Below are 27,483 nucleotides of genomic sequence, written 5' to 3' on the forward strand. Positions count from 1 at the left end.
AAACAGAAAGTAGAACGCAGCAGTGTCTGATCCTTGTAAGTGGAGCCTAGAAATAGGATAATATTCTATGTGTTTTTATCAGATTGATCCTTAAAGTAATTTTGCTACATCATGTACATCGAATAAACAAACTTTCTATTTATAGATACATCAATTTTTTTATTAGTTTTTAAGAACTTTGAACTAGCTTCCCGAAACTGCAAGTACTCTGAGTTCAGTTAAGCCCTTTTCAGCTGATTTTAATTATCTGTTCTAATGTTGTACTGTAACACCACTGTCCCAGGTTAGGGGCAGGTTTTGGCACTAGTAAACATGTTTAACCCTGCAACATTCTGTATGTGCATGTCCCAAGCAGGAGGCTGTTTGTTATTCAGTGGTTGTTGTTTGTTGCTGAATATCATATTCGTTTTTTTGATTATTGTTTTTTGTACATAAATCAGGCATTTAGTTATCTCATTTCAATTGTTTTACATTCGTTATTTCGAGGCCTTTTAAAGCTTACTATGCAATATGAGTTTTGCTCATTGTTGAAGGCCATACAGTGACCTATAGTTGTTAATTTCTATGTCAATAAGTCTCTAGTAGAGAGTTGTTTCTTTGGCAATCATACCATATCTTCTTATTTATAAACGACCTCTGACCATAAAACATCCTTTCATTTTCATAAACTACCCCCAACTAAGTCATGGTGACTTTTATCAAGCAAAAGAAATAAAATGAGTGCAGTAGAGCATGTCAAGCAATAGTAATTTAGATATTTAGACTTGGTGACCTGATAAAAAGTGATAATAAAATGCTTCGCTGGGCGCAGCTTGATACGACCGCAGAGGTCGAACCCTGAACAGTTGGGGCAAGTATGGACACAACATTCAAGCTTGATACAGCTCTGAATTTGGATTGTGATTAAATATTTGACACAGCATAGGTTTCTGACACAGAAAGAATGTGGTCTAAGAACTTCAATTTTTTTAATTTACCTATTATGGTCCAATGTCCAAAATCAAAATACATGGTTAGATTCAGCATATCAAAGAACCCCATATATTCAATTTTTGTTGAAATCAAACAAAGTTTAATTTTGGACCCCAACTTGGACAAACTTGAAAACTGGTCCCATAATCAAAAATCTAAACACATGATTAGATTCAGCATATCAAAGTACCCCAAGAATTCAATTTTTGTTAAAATCAAACTAAGTTTAATTTTGGACCCTTTGGACCTTAATGTAGACCAATTTAAAAAACGGGACCCAAAATTAAAAATCTAAAAACCAGTTAGATTTGGCATATCAAAAAACCCCAATAATTCAATTTTTGATGAAATCAAACAAAGTTTAATTTTGGACCCTTTTGACCTCAATATGAACCAATTTGATAGCAGGCCCACAAAATAAAAAATCTAAATACATGGTAAGATTCAGCATATCAAAGAACCCCATATATTCAATTTTTGTTGAAATCAAACAAAGTTTAATTTTGGACCCCAATTTGGACCAACTTGAAAACTGGGCCAAAAATCTAAAATCTAAATACATGTTTAGATTCAGCATATCAAAGAACCCCATATATTCAATTTTTGTTGAAATCAAACAAAGTTTAATTTTGGACCCCAACTTGGACCAACTTGAAAACTGGTCCCATAATCAAAAATCTAAACACATGTTTAGATTCAGCATATCAAAGAACCCCAAAAATTCAATTTTTGTTAAAATCAAACTAAGTTTAATTTTGGACCCTTTGGACCTTAATGTAGACCAATTTAAAAAACGGGACCCAAAATTAAAAATCTAAATACAAGGTTAGATTTGGCATATCAAAGAACCCCAATAATTAAATTTTTGATGAAATCAAACAAAGTTTAATTTTGGACCCTTTTGACCTCAATATGAACCAATTTGATAGCGGGCCTACAAATAAAAAATCTAAATACATGGTAAGATTCAGCATATCAAAGAACCCCATATATTCAGTTTTTGTTGAAATCAAACAAAGTTTAATTTTGGACCCCAATTTGGACCAACTTGAAAACTGGGCCAAAAATCTAAAATCTAAATACATGTTTAGATTCAGCATATCAAAGAACCCCATATATTCAATTTTTGTTGAAATCAAACAAAGTTTAATTTTGGACCCCAACTTGGACCAACTTGAAAACTGGGCCCATAATCAAAAATCTAAACACATGTTTAGATTCAGCATATCAAAGAACCCCAAGAATTCAATTTTTGTTAAAATCAAACTAAGTTTAATTTTGGACCCTTTGGACCTTAATGTCGACCAATTTAAAAACGGGACCCAAAATTAAAAATCTCAATACACGGTTAGATTTGGCATATCAAAGAACCCCAATAATTCAATTTTTGATGAAATCAAACAAAGTTTAATTTTGGACCCTTTTGACCTCAATATGAACCAATTTGATAGCGGGTCCACAAATAAAAAATCTAAATACATGGTTAGATTCAGCATATCAAAGAACCCCAAGAATTCAATTTTTGATGAAATCAAACAAAGTTTAATTTTGGACCCTTTTGACCTCAATGTGGACAAAGTTGATAACGGGGCCCAAAAATCAAAAATCTAAATACATGGTTAGATTCAGCATATCAAAGAACCCCATATATTCAATTTTTGTTGAAATCAAACAAAGTTTAATTTTGGACCCCGATTTGGACCAACTTGAAAACTAGGCCCATAATCAAAAATCTAAATACATGTTTAGATTCAGCATATCAAAGTACCCTAAAAATTCAATTTTTGTTAAAATCAAACTAAGTTTAATTTTGGACCCTTTTGACCTTAATGTAGACCAATTTGAAAACGGAACCAAAAATTAAGAATCTAAATACACGGTTAGATTCGGCATATCAAAGAATCCCAATAATTCAATTTTTGATGAAATCAAACAAAGTTAAATTTTGGACCCTTTGGACCTCAATGTGGACCAATTAAAAAACGGGGCCCAAAATCAAAAAACTTAATACACGGTTAGATTCAGCATATTAAAGAACCCCAAGAATTCAAGAATAAAACCCCATTGAAATTGATCAAGAAATAAGCAATTTATACGAAGTATCTTCTTTTGCACAATACTGTGCAATTGAATATTTCTTGCTATTGTGCAATACTGTACAATTGACAATTTCTTGCTATTGCGCAATATTGTGCTATTGGATATTTCTTGCTATTGCGCAATACTGTGCAATTGAAGATTTCTTGCTATTGCGCAATACTGTGCAATTGAAGATTTCTTGCTATTGCGCAATACTGTGCAATTGAAGATTTCTTGCAATTGTGCAATACTGTGCAATTGAAAATTTCTTGCTATTGCACAATACTTATTATATAATAATTTACACATCCTGTTTGGTGTGTATCTCCTACCATATCATTATTATTTGCTTTTAAATATTAATCAGAAATAACCAACTTAAAATGGAAAATTTTAAAAGAAAAAAAAAAATCCCCCCCCCCCCAAACTTTTTGAACCCACTTATGATTCATCACCCCCAAACTCAATCCCAGCCTTCCCTTTGTGGTATGGTACCTTGCAGTACAATTTCAGAGAGATCCATACACTTGAACACAAGTTATTGTCTGGAAACTAGAAAAATGCTTATTTTTGGCCCCTTTTTGGCCCCCAATTCCTAAACGTTTCGGGCAATTACCCCCAAACTCAATTCCAGCTTTCCCTTTGTGATATGGAACCTTGTAGTACAATTTCAGAAATATCCAAACACTTACACACAAGTTATTGTCATGAAACTAGAAAAATGCTTGTTTTTTGCCCCTTTTTTGGCCCCTAATTCCTAAAATTTTGAGGCAATTACCCCCAAAATCAATTACAGCCTTCCCTTTGTGATATGGAACCTTGTGGTACAATGTCAGAGAGATCCATACACTTACACACAAGTTATTGTCTGGAAGTTACAAAAATGCTTATTTTTGGCCCCTTTTTGGCCCCTAATTCCTTAACTGTTGGTACCATAACCCCCAAAATCAATCCCCACCTTCCTTTCGTGGTATTGAACCTTATGGTAAAATTTCATGGAGATCCATTCACTTAAACTAAAGTTAGAGTGCGAAAACCAATGTGTCTTCGGACGACGCCGGACGACGCCAGACGACGACGACGACGACGACGACGCCAACGTCATACCAATATACGACCAAAAAATTTTCAATTTTTGCGGTCGTATAAAAAAGTGTGTAGCAATACAATGCATTGGAAGCTGATCATTTAATGACATTTCAAAACTAGACTCAATACTTTTATTGCAGCTATGACTTAGATCTTGCAAACTGGTTGCAAACAAATTATTTCTTTGACATCATTTTTTTGTGCCTTTTTAGCATCAAGCTGACATATTTCTGCTGCAGTTGCAGGTTTTTTAACATTTTTTGATAGTTATGATGAGTTTGTGACTGAGTCATCTGAAAATACGGATTGTGATATAAGTATGGGTTGTATGCACTCATATATGGATTCTGATGTACATTCATGAACGGATTCTGTTGCATATTCATGAACGGATACTGTTGCATATTAACATAAGGCATCTGTTGCATATTCATATATGGGTAATTATACATGCTAGCATAAGGATTTTGATGGTATCCGCTTGTGTTGGGAAAGTGTGATGGAAAATTTGTGGAGTAACTTTTCATAAATGAGGCCCATGGATTTTGATTCAAATCACTGTCACTTCCAGAAATCTCAGAACTCTCATCTTCTGAAGAAGATGCACAATTGTCTTCAAAATCATAACTAGACTTTTTATAATGTGACTGTTTCCCTTTTCGACTTCCTGTCTGACCATAGTCATGTGGATGTTTATAATTCTGAGACTCCTCCTCTAAATCTTCACTAGATTCACTAGAATCAGGACATTCAGATTCAGACAGATCACGTTTTACTTCCTGCCATGGCTCAGATCTATAACACTGATAGGGTTTTGACCCAGGCTCTTTGTTGTAACTTTTATCTTCTTTTGTTGACTTTTTCCAATTGGCTGAATTATAGTCCGTGCCAACTTTATCTAAAGTTTCTTTCTGGTTTGCTCTTTTATAAAAAGTATCAGCTTCCTGTACATCTTTTTCCTTGCTATCGCTATGGATACATACTTTGACGTCTTTTGGTCTTTGATTATTTCCTCTTAATTTGAGATCTTTCAATTCACTTGCCTTTTGTTCTACATGATTGCCAACAGAATAGATTTCTGAATTTTGCACAAATGTAATATCAGCATTATCTTTTGACTGAAAAGATATTTTAGGATTAGGAGAAAGGTTTGACTGTTTTTTATTATTTCTTTTTGCTTGAATTGTCTGTCTAACTTCTCCTTTCTTATTTGATTTTTCCTCTATATGGTTTGCAGCTGAAGCAGGTTTTTCATCACTTTTAAATTCCTCGGAAGTCTGCACTGATTTTTTGGTAAACTTTAAATGTGACATAGCCAGTATTTTATTTACTTTTTGTAATAAATCCTTATCGTAAGTCAATGCTCTGCACATATTATTGATTCTACACTGATTTTTATCTTCTGATAAACATATTTTTCCAACTTGTTCTGACAGAGAATTTGCAGTACTGTTGTGTACTTTGCAACTCTCCACAGCAGTTTGGTATGTGTGTGGATTTTGCAATTTCTTTAATCCAATAACCTCTTTTAATGATGGAATTTTTATTTCCAGGTCCTTGAGGCTCTGAACATCTGCCACGATTTCATTTGTAGGCACGATGACCTCAGAAGGTGAGGTTACAGCACCTTTCTTTTCTTCATTTACATTTCTTCTTTTTGCTGTTTTTCGTTTCATAGGTTCAGCCTTTTCATTATCTACTTTCACTTTCTCTAACTTCTTTTCTATTAGTTCAACATCATCAATATCAGCTGTGGAAATATCAAATATGTCGTCTTCCACCTGACTAGCATGAAATTCTCTGACAAATTCCTCATCATCATTTCTCTCTTCAATAAGTTGTGTCCAAAAGCTAGCACTAGTATGCTTTCTTTGATTCTTCTTTGTCTGCATAGTTTCCCCTTTAATAGTCTTCTCTTCATTTGAACCTTCTTTAGTAGGTATTTTCTTATCAGCTATAGAACTGATTACAGACTGAGAACTGTTCTCTGCAGAACTTATGTCACCAATTTGAGCCTTATCACTTTGATCTGAAACTCCATTTAACAAAATATCTTTCTCTTTTCTTGAACTTACAATGTGTCCATCAGACTTATCACTCTTCAATATGGTGAAACTTGCTGAGCTATTACGAGCATTTATTTGAATTGATTCTAGATCGTTTTCTTCCAGCTTATCATTGTTTGAATTTTTATGTTTGTCATCAGAAACCTGCTCTGACTGAATATCAGTACCATCATAAGAATTTTTCCGTTTTGACTGTTTATTTTCTTCCTTGTTCTTTACAGGAAATGTCACATAACAGTTGTCTTTTATTGTTAATATTTTCTCTGTTGACACCATATCGTCCAGATTTATCATTCCTTGTGCCTTCACTAAGTCTACTGGAATAGGATCTAAAAATAGGACAGTGAAAACTTATATTTGCAAGCATTAACTACAAGTTTGATGGCAGCAATCTAATAACAAATACTTAAACATAGCATTGCCATTTTTTCTTATCAAATGATTGGAATTAGAACTACAATCTTAATTTATGATGTTGATGCAACAACTAAAGTTTATAATAGTTTTCATGATATTCATAACTTCAGATTGTTTATCCTTAAAACTAAATATATTTAAAAATCATATGTTTAAAAAATATAGCTAGTAAGTTAATACCACTATAATAATACCAAAATAAATATTTTAAGAAACCAAGCAATAAATAATTAAATCACATAATTTTCATAAATTTAGGAATAATCAAGATATGGAGTATGTATTATTGAAACAGCAATCCCAAAACTCATAAAATTTTCCAAAGAACATGTTTTCAACAATAAAAAGTGTCTAAATACTTAACTTTTGAAAACATTTTTTAAAGGTGATTTAATCAAAATTTGTCAATATTGTATTAAACAATATTCATTTCATTTTTTTAAATATAGCAGTAATGAGTTTAAGCTTGGTAAAGTTCACAAAAATTCTATTTCAATGAACATTTCATCGATTACTGCATGCAAAAACCATGTACAACTGAATACTATGCCTACCTGGAAGAAGTGTGATATTGGTATTACATTTTTTCTCTACAGACTGAAGATTAAGCAGTTCTTGTCCTTCACTAACAACACTCACACAACCACCAAATGTACCTAAAATACAGAAATAATACTATTCAAATACAATATAACAAGACTCAGCAATTCTACTCCCTAAACTCACCTGGATAAATGAATATGTGCAACAATCAAAGTTATTGACTTATTTTGTCACATTGTGTATAATGAATATCACAAATCAAATTCAATATTAAACCTGTTTGTACATTAACGTTAAATGATATAATTAGCCATACAAATTGAAAATTATGCTGTCATAATAAATTTTGTGCACAAAAAGGCAACCTGAGATTTCAAATGAGAAAATTGAGTATCTAAAATAATCATATTATAGTTTAGTCATAAAAATATAATGTTTTATCATTGTTATTTTTACCATCAGCACAAAAAATGTAGACTTCAAAATCAAAAAAATTTCAAAGACAAAATAAAATATTTTTAAATTGTATTCATGTTATCGCTTCCAAAACATGTCCTTCAAAAAGCAAGCACTGCCACACATCTAATTTGATTAGAAGTGCCTTTAGACCCTTCTCCCTTCTATGCTATTATTTCTAGAGAAAACCCTTACCATATCTTCCTGCTCTACCAATTCTGTGTAGGTATGTCTCATGATCCTTTGGAACATCAAGATTAATCACTAAGTTAACCTTGTCAGCATCTATACCTCTGGATGTCTGAAACAATAGAATGTAGTATTTATTACCAGTGCCATGTTTAATGTACATATATAGGCTCAATAATAGGACTTTTTCTCATGTTATAAAAGCTTTCCCAATCTTTTTCTTTTCCGATGGACTGGTGGAACTTTATAAAATCTTTCAATAATTCAAAATTCAAATCAAAAGTTGACTTACTGTGAAACATTGGAAAGATAATTCATTTCATAATTCTATAAAAATCAAGAGAGAAAGGGGTACAATTAAAAAAAATATTATGAAAGCTAGGGGTCTGCATAACATGCTGACCAATGCTATGTGTATTTCATTTCAAAACAGTAATTACTTTAAACACACTCAAAACAGGGTTGGCAAAGTATTACCTGCCCGGGAAAACCCGGGTTTTCCCAGGCTGGGCAATACTCCATGAAACGGGTAATACTGGGCAATACTGGGCAATATGATTTTTTAAGCTTTATTTCAAACCAAAAGAGTAAAGTCTTGTTGTAGTTTCATAGTATTAAAGCTAAATATATACATTTTATACAGATAACCATTGAGAGTCATTTCTAGAAGATTTAAAATTCAATATCATTCTCTTCTCCACTTATTCTATGTAGGAAGAATACAAGATACATTTAAGGATAACTTATTAATTTCCAACCATTGTTTCAATTATCCAAACTTTGAAAAAAATGCATTTTATGGCAGTGTTTAAGTGAATTGTAAATTTAAAATGCTATGCAATCATATTGCTAAATAAACACCTTACAGGGTCATGTCATTAACACTTATAGAAATGAAAAGGCTGATTATTGTTATATAAACATATCTGTGTTCTAATCTGAATAATAACTTATTAATTAGTGATGTACATATAAAATAATTTAAAAGTATTTTTTCTTACTTGTAATTGTAAATTCTTAATATTTGTTATATATATTTGAAAAAAAATGAATTCTTTGGCTTTATGTTAACAGTTTGACCAATCTAGACAGAAGGGTGATTTAATAGATTTTGAGAAGAATTATTGAGAAAGGCTTTTTCCATTTATATTTGCCTAATGTGTCTTCATGTATACTTGTCTCATTGTTGCTAGAATAATACTTTCTCAAATGTATACACTTGTATTATAAGACTCTCAATCAAGTAAACTTATTTATAAATCAAAATGTGTTTATAAATATCTTAAATGTATTGCATTTGTGTTTGATCACTGAATCCTTTTTAAAATTCAGGCCAGTATTTTATATTACCCAGTATTGCCCAGTATTACCCAGTAAAACCCGGGTTTTCCCAGTATTTCCCACTGGGCTGGGCAATACTCATAAAACCCGGGTTTATGCCAACCCTGACTCAAAATCTTTTTTTCATATCTAAAGTTCTTTAGAAAATAAAAGCTGAATAGTGCTGAATAGAACTCACTTTCATCAATCCAGAATGAGTATTGATGCAAAGCAAAAAAAAATGCTGCTTTAAATGTGGACTAATAGACTGAAAATTGGTTACCATAACTTATTTGTTGAGGGGTTGATAAAAATCTGATAAAATTGATTTGCTTTTAACCAAAAAAAAAATCATCTAAAAGTAAAAAACACGCCTGCCATCTATGTTTGGAAAATTTTAAATTCTATTGATTTGAAAATAAAATGCTTTGCTGGGCGCAGCTTGATACAACTGCAGAGGTCGAACCCTGAACAGTTGGGGCAAGTATGGACACAATATTTAAGCTTGATAAAGCTCTGAATTTGGATTGTGATTAAATATTTGATACAGCATAGGCTTCTGACACAGAATGAATGTGGTCTAAGAACTTAAAAAATTTTAATTTACCTATTATGGTCCAATATCCAAAATCTAACTACATACACAGTTAGATTCAGCATATCAAAGAACCCCAAAATCAATCCCAGCATTCTCTTTGTGATATGGAACCTTGTGGTACAATGTCAGAGAGATCCATACACTAACACACAAGTTATTGTCTGGAAGTTACAAAATGCTTATTTTTGGCCCCTAATTCCTTAACTGTTGGTACCATAACCCCCAAAATCAATCCCAACCTTCCTTTTGTGATATTGAACCTTATGGTAAAATTTTATAGAGATCCATAAACTTAAACTAAAGTTATTGTGTGAAAACCAATGTGTCGGACGACGACAACGCCGGATGAAGACGACGCCAAAGCCAACGTCATACCAATATACGACCGCAAAATATTTTTGCGGTCATATAAAAATAGTAAGTCTTGAGAACCTGTGGGAAAGGCAAACTAATCATAAACCAACAGTAACATTGTTCTTACCAAGTCTGTAGATATAAGAACTCTACATTTAAAGGTTTTCAGTTTAGCCATTGCCAAATTTCTGTCCTTTTGATCTAGACAACCAGCAATACAGGCAGTTGGCCATCCCTTAGAATTCAGTGCATCTGTCATGTTCTGTGCCCTGGAAATACAACAATATGTGATTGCCGAGAAAATGTGGATACTGTGGATTGATTATCATTTGTGGATTTCATGGGTAAAGGTAAACAACAAATTTCAATGTTCAACGAAATATAAATTTTCTATAGCTTGCAAAGGAGTAGGTCCGGTAAGGGCCGATTTTTGGCCTCAAACTTCAGGTTCATCTGATGAAAAATTTTGGACACTTTTTAAAAACACTTACAATGTACAATGTAAGTGTCTACTTCAGTCGATTCAATTAGTTTTTGTGAAAGATTTGAACAGATTTGGTCATTTAAAACGCTCAAATTCAAGCTAAAATATGAAAAATTTATCAAATATGCCATAATATGTCACTTTTCAGATGGTTTTTGTCAAAAATGAAAATGGCCGCATCTGTGTTCATTCTCAACCTTTATGTTATGTTATGTATTATCATCAAATACAACTTACATTTAAATATTAAGAATGAACACAAATGCGGCCACTTCCATTTAATTTAACTCAAATGCTAAAATTGTGAAAGATTTCAGTAATTTAGCATGACTTAATGATAATAGTACCAGATACAAGTGCATTGTATTGTCAAAAATATTACCATATTTATGTAACAGAAGTATTCTACTTTCCAATAGATAGATAAAAGTTTACATTCGAACAATTTTGTAAAACTGCAATATTTTGGGGCCAAAAAGGGGTCTTACTGGACCTACTCCTTTGTTTGCAGACTTTGGCAAATCCATAAAATCAGGTGTCCTCAAAAATACACTTTTCCCTTAATCCAGGATATTGATGCCAATGGAAATTAATGATTCCACAGTATGTGAAAGTTTCCCAATATTCTGCAATCATCTTTATTCTGTTGATTCATAATTATTTGGGGTAGAAAATTTTCTTGGATTATTTGAGAAGTTAAAACAACAAAATCGTGTATCCACAAATCTTTTTCTTTCTAAAATTCTTTAAAATTGGTACCCATACGAATTTATGTATTCACATATTTGCTGAAAGACATTAGACCAGGCCTTGCTGTCATAAAAATTTCGAGTACGATTTTCGTACTCAGACTCAGAAATTAACCAATCAAAATCCTGGATTTGGTGTTTCGAGCACAAATTTTGTACTCCGAGTACTGAGTAAATTTTTATGACCGAGAGCCCTGATCTATTTAACAAATAAACACTTCCCTGTTTACTTTTTTGGTATTTTTAGTAACACACCTGCTTTGTGAGAATCTCATTTATACCTTCAAAAAAGATTTGTAGCAGTTTCAGTGGCTATTAAATGATAAAATATAAATGAAAGGATATTTGTGGGGCACATCCCATTGAAAAAGCCAAAAATTATGTAGACATCTAAATATGGCCATCAACAAAATTCAAGTATCATGACAATTTTATAGTTCAAATGTCAGGGAGTTTAAGAAGTTGTCAGTAAATTAACAGACTTTAAGCATATGCCATCAATACCAATTTCCAAAAATGACAGAAAAAAAACATCTACTAAAAATTTCTAATGGAGAACAAGCACTTGGACATGTGGGGTAAAAATATAATAGTTTATGTGTATACCTCAACATTGTGTGCCATATTGAAATGGTTCAGTTCAAATGTCAGAATGAAAATCAGTGCAGTTCATTTGGCATCAAATTACTCCAATAATTTTATAATTCAAATTGCAAGTCAACTTAAAATGTATTGTTACTTGAAACAAGAACCTACAACATATATACTGTTTGTAAGTAAGAGAATGAAAGGTATTGCTGGAAGCCATAAAAAAAACTATGACAAACAAAAACATATTACGTACATGGTCTGTAAGTTAGAAAATACCAGGCATTGCTGGAAGTCTATGGATGAAAGCAGCCCTGTGACAATTTCTACTTTACTCTCAAACAACTTGTTAGGCAGAGGGTGGAACTTCACTGATTTGTAATACTGTCTTATTCCTAAAATGAAATAATATCATCATTAAAAAGAACAATTTTATGATCCTTTTGTTATAATATTTGTTTTACTCTTTATAAAACTATACAGAATTATTTCTCTTCATTTTTTTCTGCAAATTCCCTTAAAACCGTGTATTGCTAGGAAGATGGTAAGATTTTTCAGCTTGGAATATTTGATTCCCTGGAACAAACTTTAATAATAAACTGAAGACAACCAATATTTATTTAACTTGAAATATCCTGTAGTATATATATTCTAAAGGTTTTTCATGACAATCTTTTAAATCATCTTCAATCATCAGTAAACAACATAAATGTAATAATGATCAACTCTACCTTTTCAGTATTGTATTTCAAATATTAAACAAATGATAAGCAAATAATAGCTACTAGCAGGATATACCCTTGAAAACGTACAACTCAGAATTCATATATAATATTAATAGGGTTTCAATTCAATTAGTTTAGGGATGGGATTTTATATTGCTTTATCTTTTTTCTTGATTTTGCCATTTATTGCAATTTAGTTTTTAATAAAGTCTAAACTTTTTGAAGAAAGACCAGTGTTCTAGAATTCCCATTTCCCGTCACCCGTGGCAAGTTGATTAAGGTCACGGGAAAGTGGAAATTCAAACCTTTGTTGTCCCTGGGCAAGTAAAATTAAATTACAGAAACTTCCTATTCATACAGATCAAAAGATTGATGTGGAACCGTTTGTATTCTTTTATTTCAATCAAAGTCTCAAATCTAGATCCTTGTTGTTGGTGTAAATCATGCAGGGGTTCTAAAGTCTAAGGGAGAAAAGCGTGTGCATGTGTTTTGCAATCACCGTCATAAATACGCTTGACAGCTAAGCAAGGAAAATCCACGATGTCAAGTATCCATCTGATCTAGACGCAAAAATCTAATAACCAGAACGCAAACGGTAAAAGATTTCATATCCGGATCTCAAATTCGTGATTTTTTGCGTGTAATGTTTGACAATATTACAGGCCTCTACATTATCATTTTTTCTAACTTGTCCCTTCAGACAAGTTGCAAGAAAATCAACTTGTCCGAACTCTTAACTCACTTGTCCGAATTCATAATTGAAAATCTTACATATTGATGATATGCAATAATAACACTGGCGCTTTGATTGTACCAAATAAAGGGAGTATTTTGTTATGTTATATGAATACCACATCAAAATTCATTTTATTATTTCAGACTGAAAGATTATTTGCAAGAATGAGTTCTCTGACTCAATGTCACTATCATGTGTCGATCATTAAATCATCATTTCTTACCAAACCACTAGGTTCTCCTATGGACCTATTCATTCTGTAGTAGTGGTATGGGTTAAACCATGGATGAAAATACACCTGGCCACCTTGTATAAGATTAAACCTTTTTAATTTATTGATGGTGTCAAAACAAGCTTTTACAATTTATTTTGATTTGTAAATACTTTGATATATGATCATGAAGTACATAAAACATTTCACTAAAAAATCTGCCTTTTTAGATTTTATTTAATTTTTACATCTTAACTTATTATTTTCATATATAGATCTTATTAAATAAAACCTCTTTTAATGTATTGTTATGCATCAAAGCAAAATTAAATGAAACGTACTTTAATTTAAAATTTTAAAGTTGTGGTAAAACTCCATATGGAGGTGCTCCTAATTCAAGGAGGCTTATACTGAGAAGAAGCATTAACATTGGTTTCTTTCCCCCTTACTTATATTTCCCTAGTCAATGGCTGCCAGCATGTTCAAATACGTTCAATCAGAGACATATTATACAAGTATTATATGTCTCTGGTTCAATCAATGAATATTTATTTCATTTAGTATGATCAATAAAACAATCATTCATATTTTTGGGAATGTATAAGTCTTTAATTTGATCTATTTTACATCTGACCTCGATTTTTCACTTGTCCCATCGGACAAGTAGTATGATGAATCTACTTGCCCGACGCCTGTGTCCACTTGTCCCGGACAATCGGACAAACAGTAATGTCGAGCCCTGTATTATCCCTTTTTTTTGCCAATACATTTGAATTACTGATGTAATGTCACATTTATATGAACTATCACTGTGTCAAACTAAAATTAATATATTTCAAAATAAAATTAATATATTCCATCAAATGATTTGTATATCTAGATGAACATGACATTGAATTATCAACACAATCACAAGCTAGTTAGACAAACTAATTAATTTCTAAGGAAATAACAGAGTTCATAATCTCAAAACGAACTACATGTATAAACATGCAATAAAAGGAATAACAAAATTATGAAAACATTTTTAAAATAGTATAAAATTGAGGGAAAGTTCATTAAACATGTGGGAAAGTGAATTTTTGGTACCAAAAATTGCAGAACCTTAGGTATTATTTACTTGCAACATAACCCATATTTCAGTTGTTTGTTTCAGATATTTTGATTTTAAACTTTTACTGCTAAAAAAAATTGCAGAACCTTAGGTATTATTTACTTGCAACATAACCCATATTTCAGTTTTTTGTTTCAGATATTTTGATTTAAACAGTTGTAATTTTGTTTAAATACTTTCATTTCACCTAGAGTAGTACATACATTTGTCCAGTTGCAAGAAAATATTTACATCTTGCATCTCACCATTTACATAGCAATTGTTTAAATAACTTAATTTTGAATCAGGAGTCAGAATCCCCTTTGCTGTCTAAAAACAATGTCATTGAAAGAAATTTTTTTTTTATAAATTTTCAAGTATGCATTTCATCATTATTGTTTTAAACAATAAAAACACTTAAAATATTGTCATGTTAGTGGAATCCAGATTCCAAATGAAGGTATTTTTTATGTTTCTTTGAAACATCTACCAAGCAATCATGAGCACAAGGTTGGAAATTTTCAACAGTGTTGTAGCAGTTGAGTTAGACTCTGATTTCAATTGATGACAATTGCCCATGGCCCTGTATTCCTGTCAAAGGTGGCTGATTTTCCCTTGGAACTTTTGCTTCCTTCGCCAATAAAAACTGGTTGCCATGAGAAAGCCAAGTGTGCATTAAGTGGTCTTTAACACCAACAATCAATCAATTATGTTCCAACAAGACATATTGTCTACACAGCAATATAAAAAAAATGTAAGCATCTACCTAATAAAGCTGGATCAGTAACATTTAGTCTTAAGAAAGTGGGATTTCTCATGTAAGCTGTCAGATGTTCTGCTAAGTATTCTGGATAGGTTGCTGACAAAGCCAACATCTGTTTGTTGTCTGGTAATGTTGAGTAAATCCAACTGAAAAAATACAATTATGTGGAAACTAAAATGGAGGTTATTTAGAGACAAACATGTGGTATAGAAATTTTTCTATCATTAATGACATCACATGATTTATTTATTAGTTGTGATTGTCTTTGAACTAGTTTTCAGTATCTATGAGAACTCTTAAGATCAGTACTTAGTGTCTTTAGTCTCTTTGTTAGTGTGTTTTGACTCTTTGTATTGATCTGAGGAATCAAGCCTTTTCCAACTGATTTACAGTTTGTTCTTACCGTATGTTGTGCTGTTACACCACTGTCCACGGTTATGGAAGGGTTGAGGGCTTACAAACAAGACTAACTATACCATTCTTTAGGTGTTTGTCCCAAATTAGGAACCTGTAATTCAGTGGTAGTCGTTGGTAGCTGTCTTTCATAATTGATTTTGTTTCTTGTTCTGTACATAAATCAGGCTGTTTGTTTTACATTTTGTAATTTCAGGTCTATTATAATTTAATACTATACAGTGTGGTTTGCTCATTGTTGACGGCCATATATAGGTGACCTATAGTTGCTTACATCTACATAATTTGGTCTCTCATGAATAGTTATCTCATTGGCAATCTCCTGATTTTTATATTCATTTACCTCTCTTGTCTCTTTTATTTTGTTTTGTGGGTTTTTTTCCAGTTTTTTTTACATTACTTATCACTAATGTGAATGCCTTTTGAAACAATTAATTCAACCTTTATCCTTTGTCTCTATGGCCTAATAATAACAAAAATTGTTAGAACTCTGAAAATTAATTTTTCGCATGAGAATCTTCATTTAAATGAGTGTGTGCTGTGATTTTTTCTGAGACTTTCTTTAAGTAATTTGAGCTGCAGCATATTCACTTTTTATCCTTGAATAACATTTCAGAGAAATCTAAACTGCATTCAGCCTACTTGATTTGTACTTGGAAGGTGTTTAAATTTTGGGCAGTTTGTTATGAAGTCATGCTTCTTTGAAAGGGAATTTTGAGTGGCTTTGACTGGGGTCAACATACTTAATTTGTCATTGGAAACTGTCATACAAAAGTTTTTAACAACTGGGCTGTCACTGGACCCGGCAACTTACTTTATTTGTTCCTGGAAGCTGTCTTCTAGTAGTTTGTCTGCCTCATCCAATATAAACATTCTAATGTTCTCTATGTTCATTACACCTTGTTCTATCAGCTGTTTCATTCTCCCTGTAAAAAAAACATGAAACATGAATTTGCATGGAGTTGTGGATGTAATGTTTTCTTTGTTAGTTAATGAAACACATGAAAGCTGAATATTCTACTGTACCAACAGGGTGATTCTGTTAAAATAAATTTTTGTTGGAAATATTTCATAGTGAATGCTTATCATTGAGTGTTTGACTTCAAAATATTTATTTTATAGACAAGAAAAGGTTGCAAGTCAGTGTACATACTACATGTAAGTCACCCTCAATCACGTTGTGTCAATGTGAATCACTCGACACTGACAAGAGAAAATTTTAACTGAATCATCTTGTGTCTATCATATATATTCATTTCTATTTTTCTACTTATTGCACACTGGTCAATTATCTTGGCACTTAATATTATGTATAGTATGTATATTATGTAACAATTTTTTAACAACAATTTGACAATTGTTTTCCTTGACAAACAATTGCTTATAGATATATCAACTAGGAAAAATTGGGAGATTTTATTGTTCAATATTGGAGAACATAAAGATTTTAAGAAAATTTTCCACATGTTTTACCCGGGATAGCATCATGACTTCTTTCCTTTTTTGTTTTATTAAAGTCATGTTGCTACTCATTGTCAATAACAGCACATGTTAACATTTTTTTTGGTACTTGATTAATGTTTGATTAGTGATTTCTTTACGCCGCATCAGCACAAAAGGGCTTGATAAAGAATACTTTAGCCCTGTGTTGAATTCTTTTTTAATAGAGTTGTAAAATATTATCAACAGATCTTTTTGTTCTAGTATCAGCTATAAGGAATACAAGAATCAATCTACAGACAAAACAGCAATTTATTTCCATGTAGTTTAGTCTATAAATTGAAAACAAACAAATTATCTCCCTTTAGTATTTCATTTCAGATTTTTAATTATACCTGGAGTACCAACAGCTATGTGGCATTTCTTAAGTTTCTGTTTGTCTTCCAGTAGTGGCATGCCACCTATAAATGTGTGGCATCTTAGCTGTGGCAATGCTTGGCCTATTGACTTAATAACATCCCAAATTTGTATGGCAATTTCCCTTGTTGGAGCAAGAATTAAAACCTAAAAAAAAAATGAAGACACAAAATATGCATAAATATTTTATCAGTGAAAACATTTACAACAAATTAAATACAGGTGGAAATTTTGATTCCTAACCTAATAACCTTAGCTTAAACCCTTCAGTCATTAGCCTGGTCAGTTATGGTCTTCAGTTATACAATGTTTTAAAAAAAAATTGTCCTGGAGAAAATATGAAGTTGATGACAAATCTGATTTTGTCCCTTTTAAATTCATTCACAACTTTTCTAGACTTGAGAATTTAGAGTTTGGCATAGTCATACTGATTATACCCCATGGATACTGTTTTGACCTGTTTGTCAGTCCTGTTCTTGTCATATCAACTTCTCTGAAACCACACAACAGAAATTTATGGAACTTAGTAGACAATAAGGACTTACTATGTAGATGCGCATATCGACAGGAAATTCTAATTCAACTTTTTTCTAGGAGTTATGCCCTTTTGAACTGAGAAGTTTGGCCTAAATATACTACTGCATCAGTTTTTCATTGCAACTCCTCTGAATCCATGCAACAGAATTTCAGGAAACTTTGTAGATAATAATAACATTCTATGTAGATGTGCATATCAATAGGAAATTACGATTCATTTTTATTTTTCTAGGAGTTAAGCCACTTTGAACTTAAAATTTTGGCCTAAATATAATATCCACAAGAAATTTTTATCATTTGACTTTAGTAGGAATTTTGAGTCTTTTAACTTAAGAATCTAGAGAGATTTTGTTTGCGCAGTGACAATGTGGGGGCGTGGGGTATGTGAGAGTGCACACAAAGGTTCTTTAGTTTATAGACACTCATGTATTGTTGTATACCATATGTTGTAGATGTGTCTTTTTGTGTGTTGGGGAGTTTCTATCTCATTGAGGTATACGCCACATTGCCTTTTATTCATATTGTGATTAACAGAGTGATCATATAGAATAACTAATCAAAAAATTCATATAAAGCAAAATATTCAATGAGTGACCACATTAATTCACAAATGCAGTTTTCTTCCACTAATCAAGACAGTGGCTACTGGTTTACTGTTACAATTACCTAAAAATCATGAATATGCATATACACATACTGACCTGAAGAGCTGAGGTATCAAGCTGAAGACCCTCTAATGCTATTACACTGAATACACAGGTTTTCCCTGTACCAGACTTTGCTTGTACAATCAAATCTAAAAATATCAAAATGTAAAATGACATTTAGTTATTTAATTTCAATGTAATAATAAAATGCTCCGCTGGGGCGCAGCTTGATACGACCGCAGAGGTCGAACCCTGAACAGTTGGGGCAAGTATGGACACAACATTCAAGCTTGATACAGCACTGAATTTGGATTGTAATTAAATATTTGACACAGCATAGGTTTCTGACACAGAATGAAAGTGGTCTAAGAACTTAAAAATTTTCAATTTACCTATTCATACATGTGATGGACTGTGAAACTCAGATCAGGAGATTGGGAAATTTTGGTCAGGAGATTAGGACTCATATCAGGAGGTTTTTAATCGACATTAATTTTGTTGTAAATGTAACCGTGTGCTGTAAAAATGGTCTTTTAAAGTGTGTTTTCTTCAACTTTCCAACCAATTTATTATGTTTATAGTACCCTTGTACTTATAAAGTTTCTCCATCTTTATATTCTACATGTTCAATCTAAGGGGACGACCATTTGATATTCTGGGGGGGGGCCAGGAGGATTTGTTTTTGATCGGTTATTTATTTTTGTAAACTAAGAGGACAGATTATCTATTTTCTGCACTGTTGAAGCAAGATTTTTCATTTTCATTAAAGCAAGGGACTGATTATTTATTTTCACAACTATATTCATAATATTTGAAAACATACAATTTTTAAATTCATTTTTTATTATAAATAATACATGAATAGTCCAATCATTATGTACCATTTAATCAGAATTAATCATCATCATCTGTAGAAATGAATCTTCTGAATTCCCAACTGCATATACATGTATTGCATACATACAAGATATTAAAGTTTGGCTGTAATTAGTGTCTTTTAAAAGTATTGCAAAGCATTTATGCCGAGCGGAGCGAGGCTAAAAAAAATTTGAAGGGTTTTGGAGCCGCTGAAGGCCCCAAGTTGCTATTAGAACTAATGATGCAAAATGTGTTTCCCAACCCTTTCTTAATCTGAAAATGAAAGTTCTGTTTTAATCATTTTTTGACAATATTTTGGTCTCCAAGCAACATGTATAGATTCAGTGTAAGACTTTTTTATGAGTTTTTAGGAACAACATCAAAAGACAAAGATAAAGCAAAAATTTAATTCACATAGTTAAGTATGTGGCTGCTGTTTTTTTTTAAACTCTTGATCAAGTTAATAACAAAATTACTAAATTACAAAAGGAATGCAACACTAACAGAATACAGAAGGGCAATCAATGAACAAAAGACAAATAAATAAGAAACATTGATCCCGAAAAAACAGGAGCTACGTCTGAGGGAGAACAGAACTTGCTTCTTGCAAGACACTTGCCGTGAAAACAATTTGATATGAAGACAAGCTTTTGGTTTTAAAATTTCCTACATGAGGCATTTGCCTGAATGTAGTTACTGCCATATGTAATAAAAGTGAGTTAAGTGTTCCTGAGACAATATACCTCAAGTTAAATGAAACCCATTTTTCAGACATTTCAAGTATTTTAAATAATATTTATACTTTTATTATTCAAAGATTTGGGAAGTGATTCCCGATTTTTTTTGAAAAAAAAGTTGAATTTTATGAAGAATCTGGTGCAATCTCATGCTCTCAAATAGACCTGCCGAGTTATTTATTTTTAATAAATTGCAAGTCAGGTTATTTATTTTCAAACTACCACAGAACAAACCATTTATTTTTGTGATTATCAAGGCTGAGTTATTTATTTTCAAAATCCTCCTGGCCCCCCCCCCCCCCCCCCCCCCCCCCCCCCAGAATATCAAATGGTCGTCCCCTAACATTGTTTTTTTCCAGTATGTTCTTTAAATTTTTTACTTCATATTCTATAAAACAATCATTGCAACCAGAACATTTGTTTAGCTGTCTGCAAATAGTTTTTATTTTTTTTTTTTTCTCTTGCAAATAGTTTTTATTTGCAAACTCAGAAATTCATTCTATCTGTAAAGTTAGGGTCATAGTTATTATATAAATTTCAATTTAAGCCTTAAAAGGAAGTATAGAATCCTCAAATAATTTTCAAATTATTATTTTTTTATTTGTCCTAAGACATTGAAAATCATTTAATAACCATCCTTTTATGATTATTTGTTCAATTTATATTTTATTAATATTCTTTTAAAAATTTTCATTATTAAAAGGAAAGTAACTTAAAACAGGATAAATCAAGGGAAGTAACCCAATAAATACACAGTTTTTGTTACACAACGGCAGTTAGCCTGAGGTAAAATCGTTGCTTACCAGTATGTTTGACACCCAAGCTGACAAGTGAAGCCATATAATTATGCATGTTAATTGATTTACAGGTAAAATATAACTTCAGGTAATGTCAGTTACACCAGATGCCTGAGATGTTACGTTGGGCAGAAATTTTTCATTCATGAAAAATTTCATACACGGGATTTTTTCAACGGGAGGTCGGGAGGAGACCCCTGAAAACGGGATTATTGTACTCCCGTCGGGAGGTTCACATGTATGCCTATTCAAACCATATCATTATTATTTGCTTTTATATATAAATCAGAAATAACCAATTTAAAATGGAAAATGTTAAAGAAAAAAAAAATCCCCCCCCCCCAATTTTTTGAACCCCCTTATGATTCATCGCCCCCAAACTCAATCCCAGCTTTCCCTTTGTGGTATGGTACCTTGCAGTACAATTTCAGAGAGATTCATACACTTGAACACAAGTTATTGTCTGGAAACTAGAAAAATGCTTGTTTTTTGGCCCCTTTTTGGCCCCAAATTCCTAAACGTTTATGGCAATTACCCCCAAACTCAATTCCAGCTTTCCCTTTGTGATATGGAACCTTGCAGTACAATTTCATAAAGATCCATACACTTACACACAAGTTATTGTCCTGAAACTAGAAAAATGCATGTTTTTTTTGCCCTTTTATGGCCCCTAATTACTAAAATTTTGAGGGAAAACCCCCAAAATCAATCCCAGCCTTCCCTTTGTGATATGGAACCTTGTAGTACAATTTCATAAGGATCCATACACTTACAAACAAGTTATTGTCATGAAACTAGAAAAATGCTTGTTTTTTGCCCCTTTTTGGCCCCTAATTCCTAATATTTGGAGGAAATTACCCCAAAAATCAATCCCAGTATTCCCTTTGTGATATGGAACCTTGTAGTACAATTTCATAAAGATCCATACACTTACAAACAAGTTATTGTCATGAAACTAGAAAAATGCTTGTTTTTTGCCCCTTTTTGGCCCCTAATTCCTAAAATTTGGAGACAATTACCCCCAAAATCAATCCCAGCATTCCCTTTGTGATATGGAACCTTGTGGTACAATGTCAGAGAGATCCATACACTTACACACAAGTTATGTCTGGAAGTTACAAAAATGCTTATTTTTGGCCCCTTTTGGCCCCTAATTCCTTAACTGTTAGTACCATAACCCCCAAAATCAATCCCCACCTTCCTTTTGTGGTATTGAACCTTATGGTAAAATTTCAATGAGATCCATTCACTCAAACTAAAGTTAGAGTGCGAAAACTAATGTGTATTCGGACGACGACGACGACGCCAACGTCATACCAATATACGACCACAAAAATTTTTTTGCGGTCGTATAAAAAACAGTCACTGTCGTCATCGGCAATTTCCCCTTCTTACCAAGTCAATGAAACAGCATATTTTTCATTTAAAAGTGAAGAAATTCAAAGACATAAACGATTTCTGTCTTTACAAAAGATGTGAAAGTATTGATTTTACTGATTGGTCGTATGTTATTTCAAAGAGACAACTTTTATGAAGTATTTTCTTTCACTTCCGTTACTTGTTACTCGATATCATATAGCAAAACATTTTGATTTTCGGCAAAATAAGTTTGTTACTTCATTAGAAAGTGATCAAAATTGCCTTTACATAATGTTTGATCCATTGATTTTTTGTTCAATCATTAATGAAAGTGAAATAGTGAAATAATAATTTGCTTTTAGCAGCTAGTATTGTCTAACTTTGTCAAAATAAGCAAAGAAATATTGATGATGAATTATTCACTTGCAAGTGAATAATTCGACCTCATTGAATCCGTATTCATGTGAACTTCACTTTAACCCCTTAGCTAGAGATGGAAAACGCATGAATTGTGTGCATGTTTGATTATTTAAAGGAAAAGAATGTCAACATTGAAAGTGAAACAAAGATTAATCATTTAATTGACTGATTCGATCCTCAAAAAAACCATTCTTATACAGGTAAATATGATGATTACCGTAGAAAGGCTTGTATAGTCCGCGGTTTTATTCTCCAAAATTGGACCTTCCAGACGGGGTGCGGACTATAGAGTACAATAAGCAAGAAATAAGAGAAAAATTTCAATTTCGCGGTCGAGGTGGTTTGTTTACGATCCGCCATCTTTGTTATTTCTATTGTAGAGGGCGCTCTTATCATTTTTCAAACTAATAATTTTAACTCATCCATATTAATAAGTTATTTCTATTCAATATCAAATTAATACTGATAAATATAAAAACTAAACCTTTCATTACAAATTTCTCGTTTCTTTTCAATGCATTGGTTGAAATAAACTGGTATCTGCTCGATTGAAACGATACAAACATAGTGAAAAAGACAACCGTAAACCAGCTTAGAATTTGTAAACTACAAAACGAAATCGGTTATTGTTCGTTCCGTTTTGGTGTTTCATACTGACTAATATGGTTTGTATTAGCTTAAGACCCTTCAAACATTAATGTGATAGATATATTAAAGACTGTTTTACAAAAGGATGGAACTGTTTTACTTTCAAAGTCGTATTATAGTGATATCTGTTATGTACGGATTTCGACTCTCACCGGTTAATTTCTTCTTTTACATGTGCTTTTTAAACTTCCTGTTTAAACATACACAAGTTTCTAAATTGTTTTTTAAGTGAATTAAACTTATTTTAACAATCATGAAGCGTTCTAGAATCATTAACAAGCAGTTTCAGCTTCTGTTTGATGATGGAAAACAGGTTTTTCCAAGAAAATACCGCAAACGACCGCACAGGATTTGAAATTACCGGAGTTTCATTAGACCTTTTCTAACAGTTACAAAAAGTTTTTTTACCTAAAATTTCGTGGGGAGAAGGGGGTGCGGACTATGTACCACTGCGAACTATACAAGCCTTTCTACGGTAACATATATTTTTAATCTATAAATGAAATTAAATAGACCTAGAAAAATCCATTTGCACGAGTTGTGCTATCTATTTATATCTTTATTTATGTTTATATACCTTATATGGGCATCGGTGGTTTTCGGGAGGTCAACTCGACAGTTAATTAGAAGGCGTCTAGACTAAAATACACACAAAACGAGCTACATATTATCCACCCTATGCCTTGTAAATTGTTTATTTTAGACTTTTTATAATTTGGATAAATGTTATACATTGTTATACATTAAATATGAGAATTTGAGTCAAATTGGTGAACATGAATTTGACAGCTATAGCTAGTGCCCCTTTAATAGACTTTTGGTTAGATCTCCTTGCTAAATGTATATATTTCCATGTAAATGCATTGTTTAAATTTATTGATTAAAGTTGCTTAACTTTGTTAAATGTATATATCTTTTAAATGAGAAACAGTGAATTTCATTAAGATCATAAACAGAATAGTTTTTTAATTGCATTTTACTTGATATATGATACTTTTTTTTCCTTTTTGATATAAAAAGTTCTTTTAAGTGCTTGATATTTAGTTGGTAGATTCTGACAAGAGGATTTATATAATTATGCAACTACAAATGACTATTTAAGACCTAAACTGAAACAACTGTTATTTTAATTGACTCATGTATGAATTGAACACCTATATAAAAAAAAAGGATACATATGGCCCTTTATATTATAGTAAAAACCAAACATTGTAGCGCCGCGTGCGAACGAGCACTTCTCTTTCAAATCTCACCACTTCTTCCTACAAGTTTCAAAAAAAATAGTCCCTTCTCCCTATGATTTTGAAGTAGTGTGAGCCCTGCTTATATAAGTAAATTATAATGCTTGAATAATCTCCCCTTAATTTTCTCAAAAATTTACTTGTACAATGTATAAGTAATTTTTTTTTAACAATCCCGAAAAATTCTCAAGTTTTGAGATGTAAAAACATGCCTTTAACAATTTTTCTCAGGTAAGCTCATAATTTTTTATTAGAGTTCAATGTTTCATCTCATTAATTCAACAAAGAAACTAATTGCGCAAAGATCTTAAGTATTTGCCACCGCCTTCAAAAATTGCCCCTTTGGGGCTTGTAAATGAGCAGTGTTCTGAAGATAACAGACAAATGAGATTTTCAATGTCCATGAAATTACACTTAAATGATTAGTAAAGACATCTGCAAAGGACAGACAATCAAAAATTCTATTAGAGCAAAGAAGTCCTAAGAAATTCAAAAAATGAAGATAGGATGACTTTTTTACTTGCATAAGTAAAAAAATCTGAATGTCTAAGGGACATAACTAAGCCAAAAAATAATTTACCTATACAAGTAAATAAAATACAGTTGTAGAAGTATCCTACAAATTTACTTATATAAGTATATTAATATTTACTTATTCAAGTAAATAAAAATTACTTGTACAAGTAGTACCCCTGACTGCCTGTCTGTAAGTTGTGTATTCATCATGTTCATTGTTTGTGTAAAAATAGATTTTTACTATGTATTGACCAATAACCATAACATGTTTAAGAAAACTTAGAAAATTTGTTATTTAATTCACCATTTAATCATGTAAACCATGCAGAAATACATTGTATTTTTTATGTTTTCCTTATTGAAATCTTAAAATTATAATTTACATGAAAGATTACCCTGTCATCGAGACAAAGCTTTAAGATTTAACTCCCTGGTCAAACATAGGAACACAGAAACATTTATTCAAGAAAAATTTCGGGTCTCACTAATTAGCGACAAGAAGCTCCAAGAAGCAACAAGAAGAATAATTTAGCGACAAGAAGCAACAAGAAGACTATTTAGCAATAAGAAAACATTTCTTTTAATTAAGATTACTTATTCCAAGTAAATATTAAAAAATATGCATTTATTTTTTTTTAATATATGGGCAGAAATAAATTGATAACTTTTTTTTATTATATTGATAGATGAAGAAATTAAACATTTGTGAGGAAGAAAGGGATTGTGTTGTTTTTTATTATTACATTGATAGATGAAGAAATTAAACATTTGTAAGGAAGAAAGGGATTGTGTAGTTTTTATTAGATATAAAGAATATGTTTAAGATAATGTATGTACTGTTTTCATCAAAGTCAGAGTATGAATAAACAAATGGAGATAAATATAGAGTCGGCATAATAGAATATAATCTCTTGATTCATTTGATTAATGATATACTCTAACTGTTCTGTGTAATTTGTGTCTGTATTTTCTGGACAATGATGCACAAATAATGCATTTTGCAAGTTTATTATATATTGTACAAAGAGAGTTTTAAAAACAAATTATAAGATAAATATAGTATTGTTCTAAACACAAGTAAATTTATTTCATAATACAACAGGGTAAACGTAATACTTGCTGTAATACATAATAAATAATAAAATATCACAAATAAATGTACAATGTAGCAATTAGATCTATGTTTCAAAAATTTGTGATGCTTCATTACTATAAAAATGACTTTTTCTATCTATTTATTTATGGAATATTAACTTTCTTGTCGCTAAAATTGTTTTCTTTTGCATATTCTTTTAATATTTATTTGGAAGAAATAATTTGAATAAAAAAAAAATGTTTTCTTGTCGCTAAATATATTCTTTTTGTCGCTAATTAGTGAGACCAAAAATTTCTATCCGTTTGATAAGCTATTCAATTAAAGGTTCTGATGTGGTCAGTAAAGTATAGACTTGAGTCGATCAACAATTGCTTTATTTGTTGTAATTTTGATTAATTTCTCAGAAGTTATCTTTTTCTAGACAAAAAATATCAAGATTTTATAATTAAATATGAAAATTAACAGTTAAATTATCTTGAAATAAAGTCACAGCAGGTCAATGTAAGCGATGCTGTAATACTGGACAAATTATAGTGTCAAATAGGCCTGGTAGCCAAGAACACTGCATTTAAGTGCATGAGGCTGTGATCTATTTATTACCAAGTCCACATCTTCCTAGAGGTATTGCTTTCAGTTGAATAGGCGAAGGTCTTTCAAACCCAGCAGATTTTAACCCTTTCAGTATAGGATCTGAGAGTAAAAGACCATCAAAATTGACATTTTCGCTAATTAAAACATCTCCAGTTCTGGCTTTTTCTTTCAAATTGTGTGCAACAGATGTCATTGCTCTCAAACAACTTTAGCAGCGGCTTCAGTGCTAGCAAGAGAGTGGCGTGCTAGATTTCGTACACCGTCGTTGTCTGTTCGAAACGTTTCCGTTAAACTACTTTTTATTGGCTAAACGCTAATTTTTAAACAAATAAA

General features: G+C 31.7%; 1 protein-coding gene and 1 long non-coding RNA gene across 2 annotated transcripts; both read right to left on the minus strand.

Moving 5' to 3' along the window:
• Nucleotides 1–4,257: 4,257 nt before the first annotated feature.
• On the minus strand, nt 4,258–27,429 carry LOC127719597 (ATP-dependent RNA helicase DDX54-like). The gene is made up of 10 exons (XM_052225830.1): nt 27,160–27,429; nt 18,942–19,036; nt 17,682–17,850; nt 16,661–16,772; nt 15,436–15,578; nt 12,161–12,299; nt 10,211–10,352; nt 7,818–7,923; nt 7,178–7,279; nt 4,258–6,535 (listed from the first exon to the last, which is right to left on the minus strand). The coding sequence occupies exons 1-10, from the start codon at nt 27,341–27,343 to the stop codon at nt 4,317–4,319; spliced, it is 3,411 nt and encodes a 1,136-aa protein (XP_052081790.1). The 5' UTR covers nt 27,344–27,429; the 3' UTR covers nt 4,258–4,316.
• Nucleotides 20,922–22,636, minus strand: LOC127719679 (uncharacterized). The gene is made up of 2 exons (XR_007990448.1): nt 22,178–22,636; nt 20,922–22,016 (listed from the first exon to the last, which is right to left on the minus strand). It is a non-coding gene; the product is annotated as an uncharacterized LOC127719679 (long non-coding RNA).
• Nucleotides 27,430–27,483: the final 54 nt, after the last annotated feature.

The sequence above is a fragment of the Mytilus californianus genome, unplaced genomic scaffold, assembly GCF_021869535.1.
Source record: "Mytilus californianus isolate M0D057914Y unplaced genomic scaffold, xbMytCali1.0.p SCAF_1, whole genome shotgun sequence".
Lineage (NCBI taxonomy): Eukaryota > Metazoa > Mollusca > Bivalvia > Mytilida > Mytilidae > Mytilus > Mytilus californianus.

What these genes read in the sequence shown, in the direction of transcription:
- LOC127719597 (XM_052225830.1), bottom strand. Translation starts at nt 27,343, where the DNA reads ATGACATCTGTTGCACACAATTTGAAAGAAAAAGCCAGAACTGGAGAT. An exon ending in TCTAGGAAGATGTGGACTTG is followed by an intron (nt 19,037 to 27,159) that starts GTAATAAATAGA and finishes TGATATTTTTAG; the next exon opens with ATTTGATTGTACAAGCAAAG. An exon ending in TGGTAGAGCAGGAAGATATG is followed by an intron (nt 7,280 to 7,817) that starts GTAAGGGTTTTC and finishes TCTGTATTTTAG; the next exon opens with GTACATTTGGTGGTTGTGTG.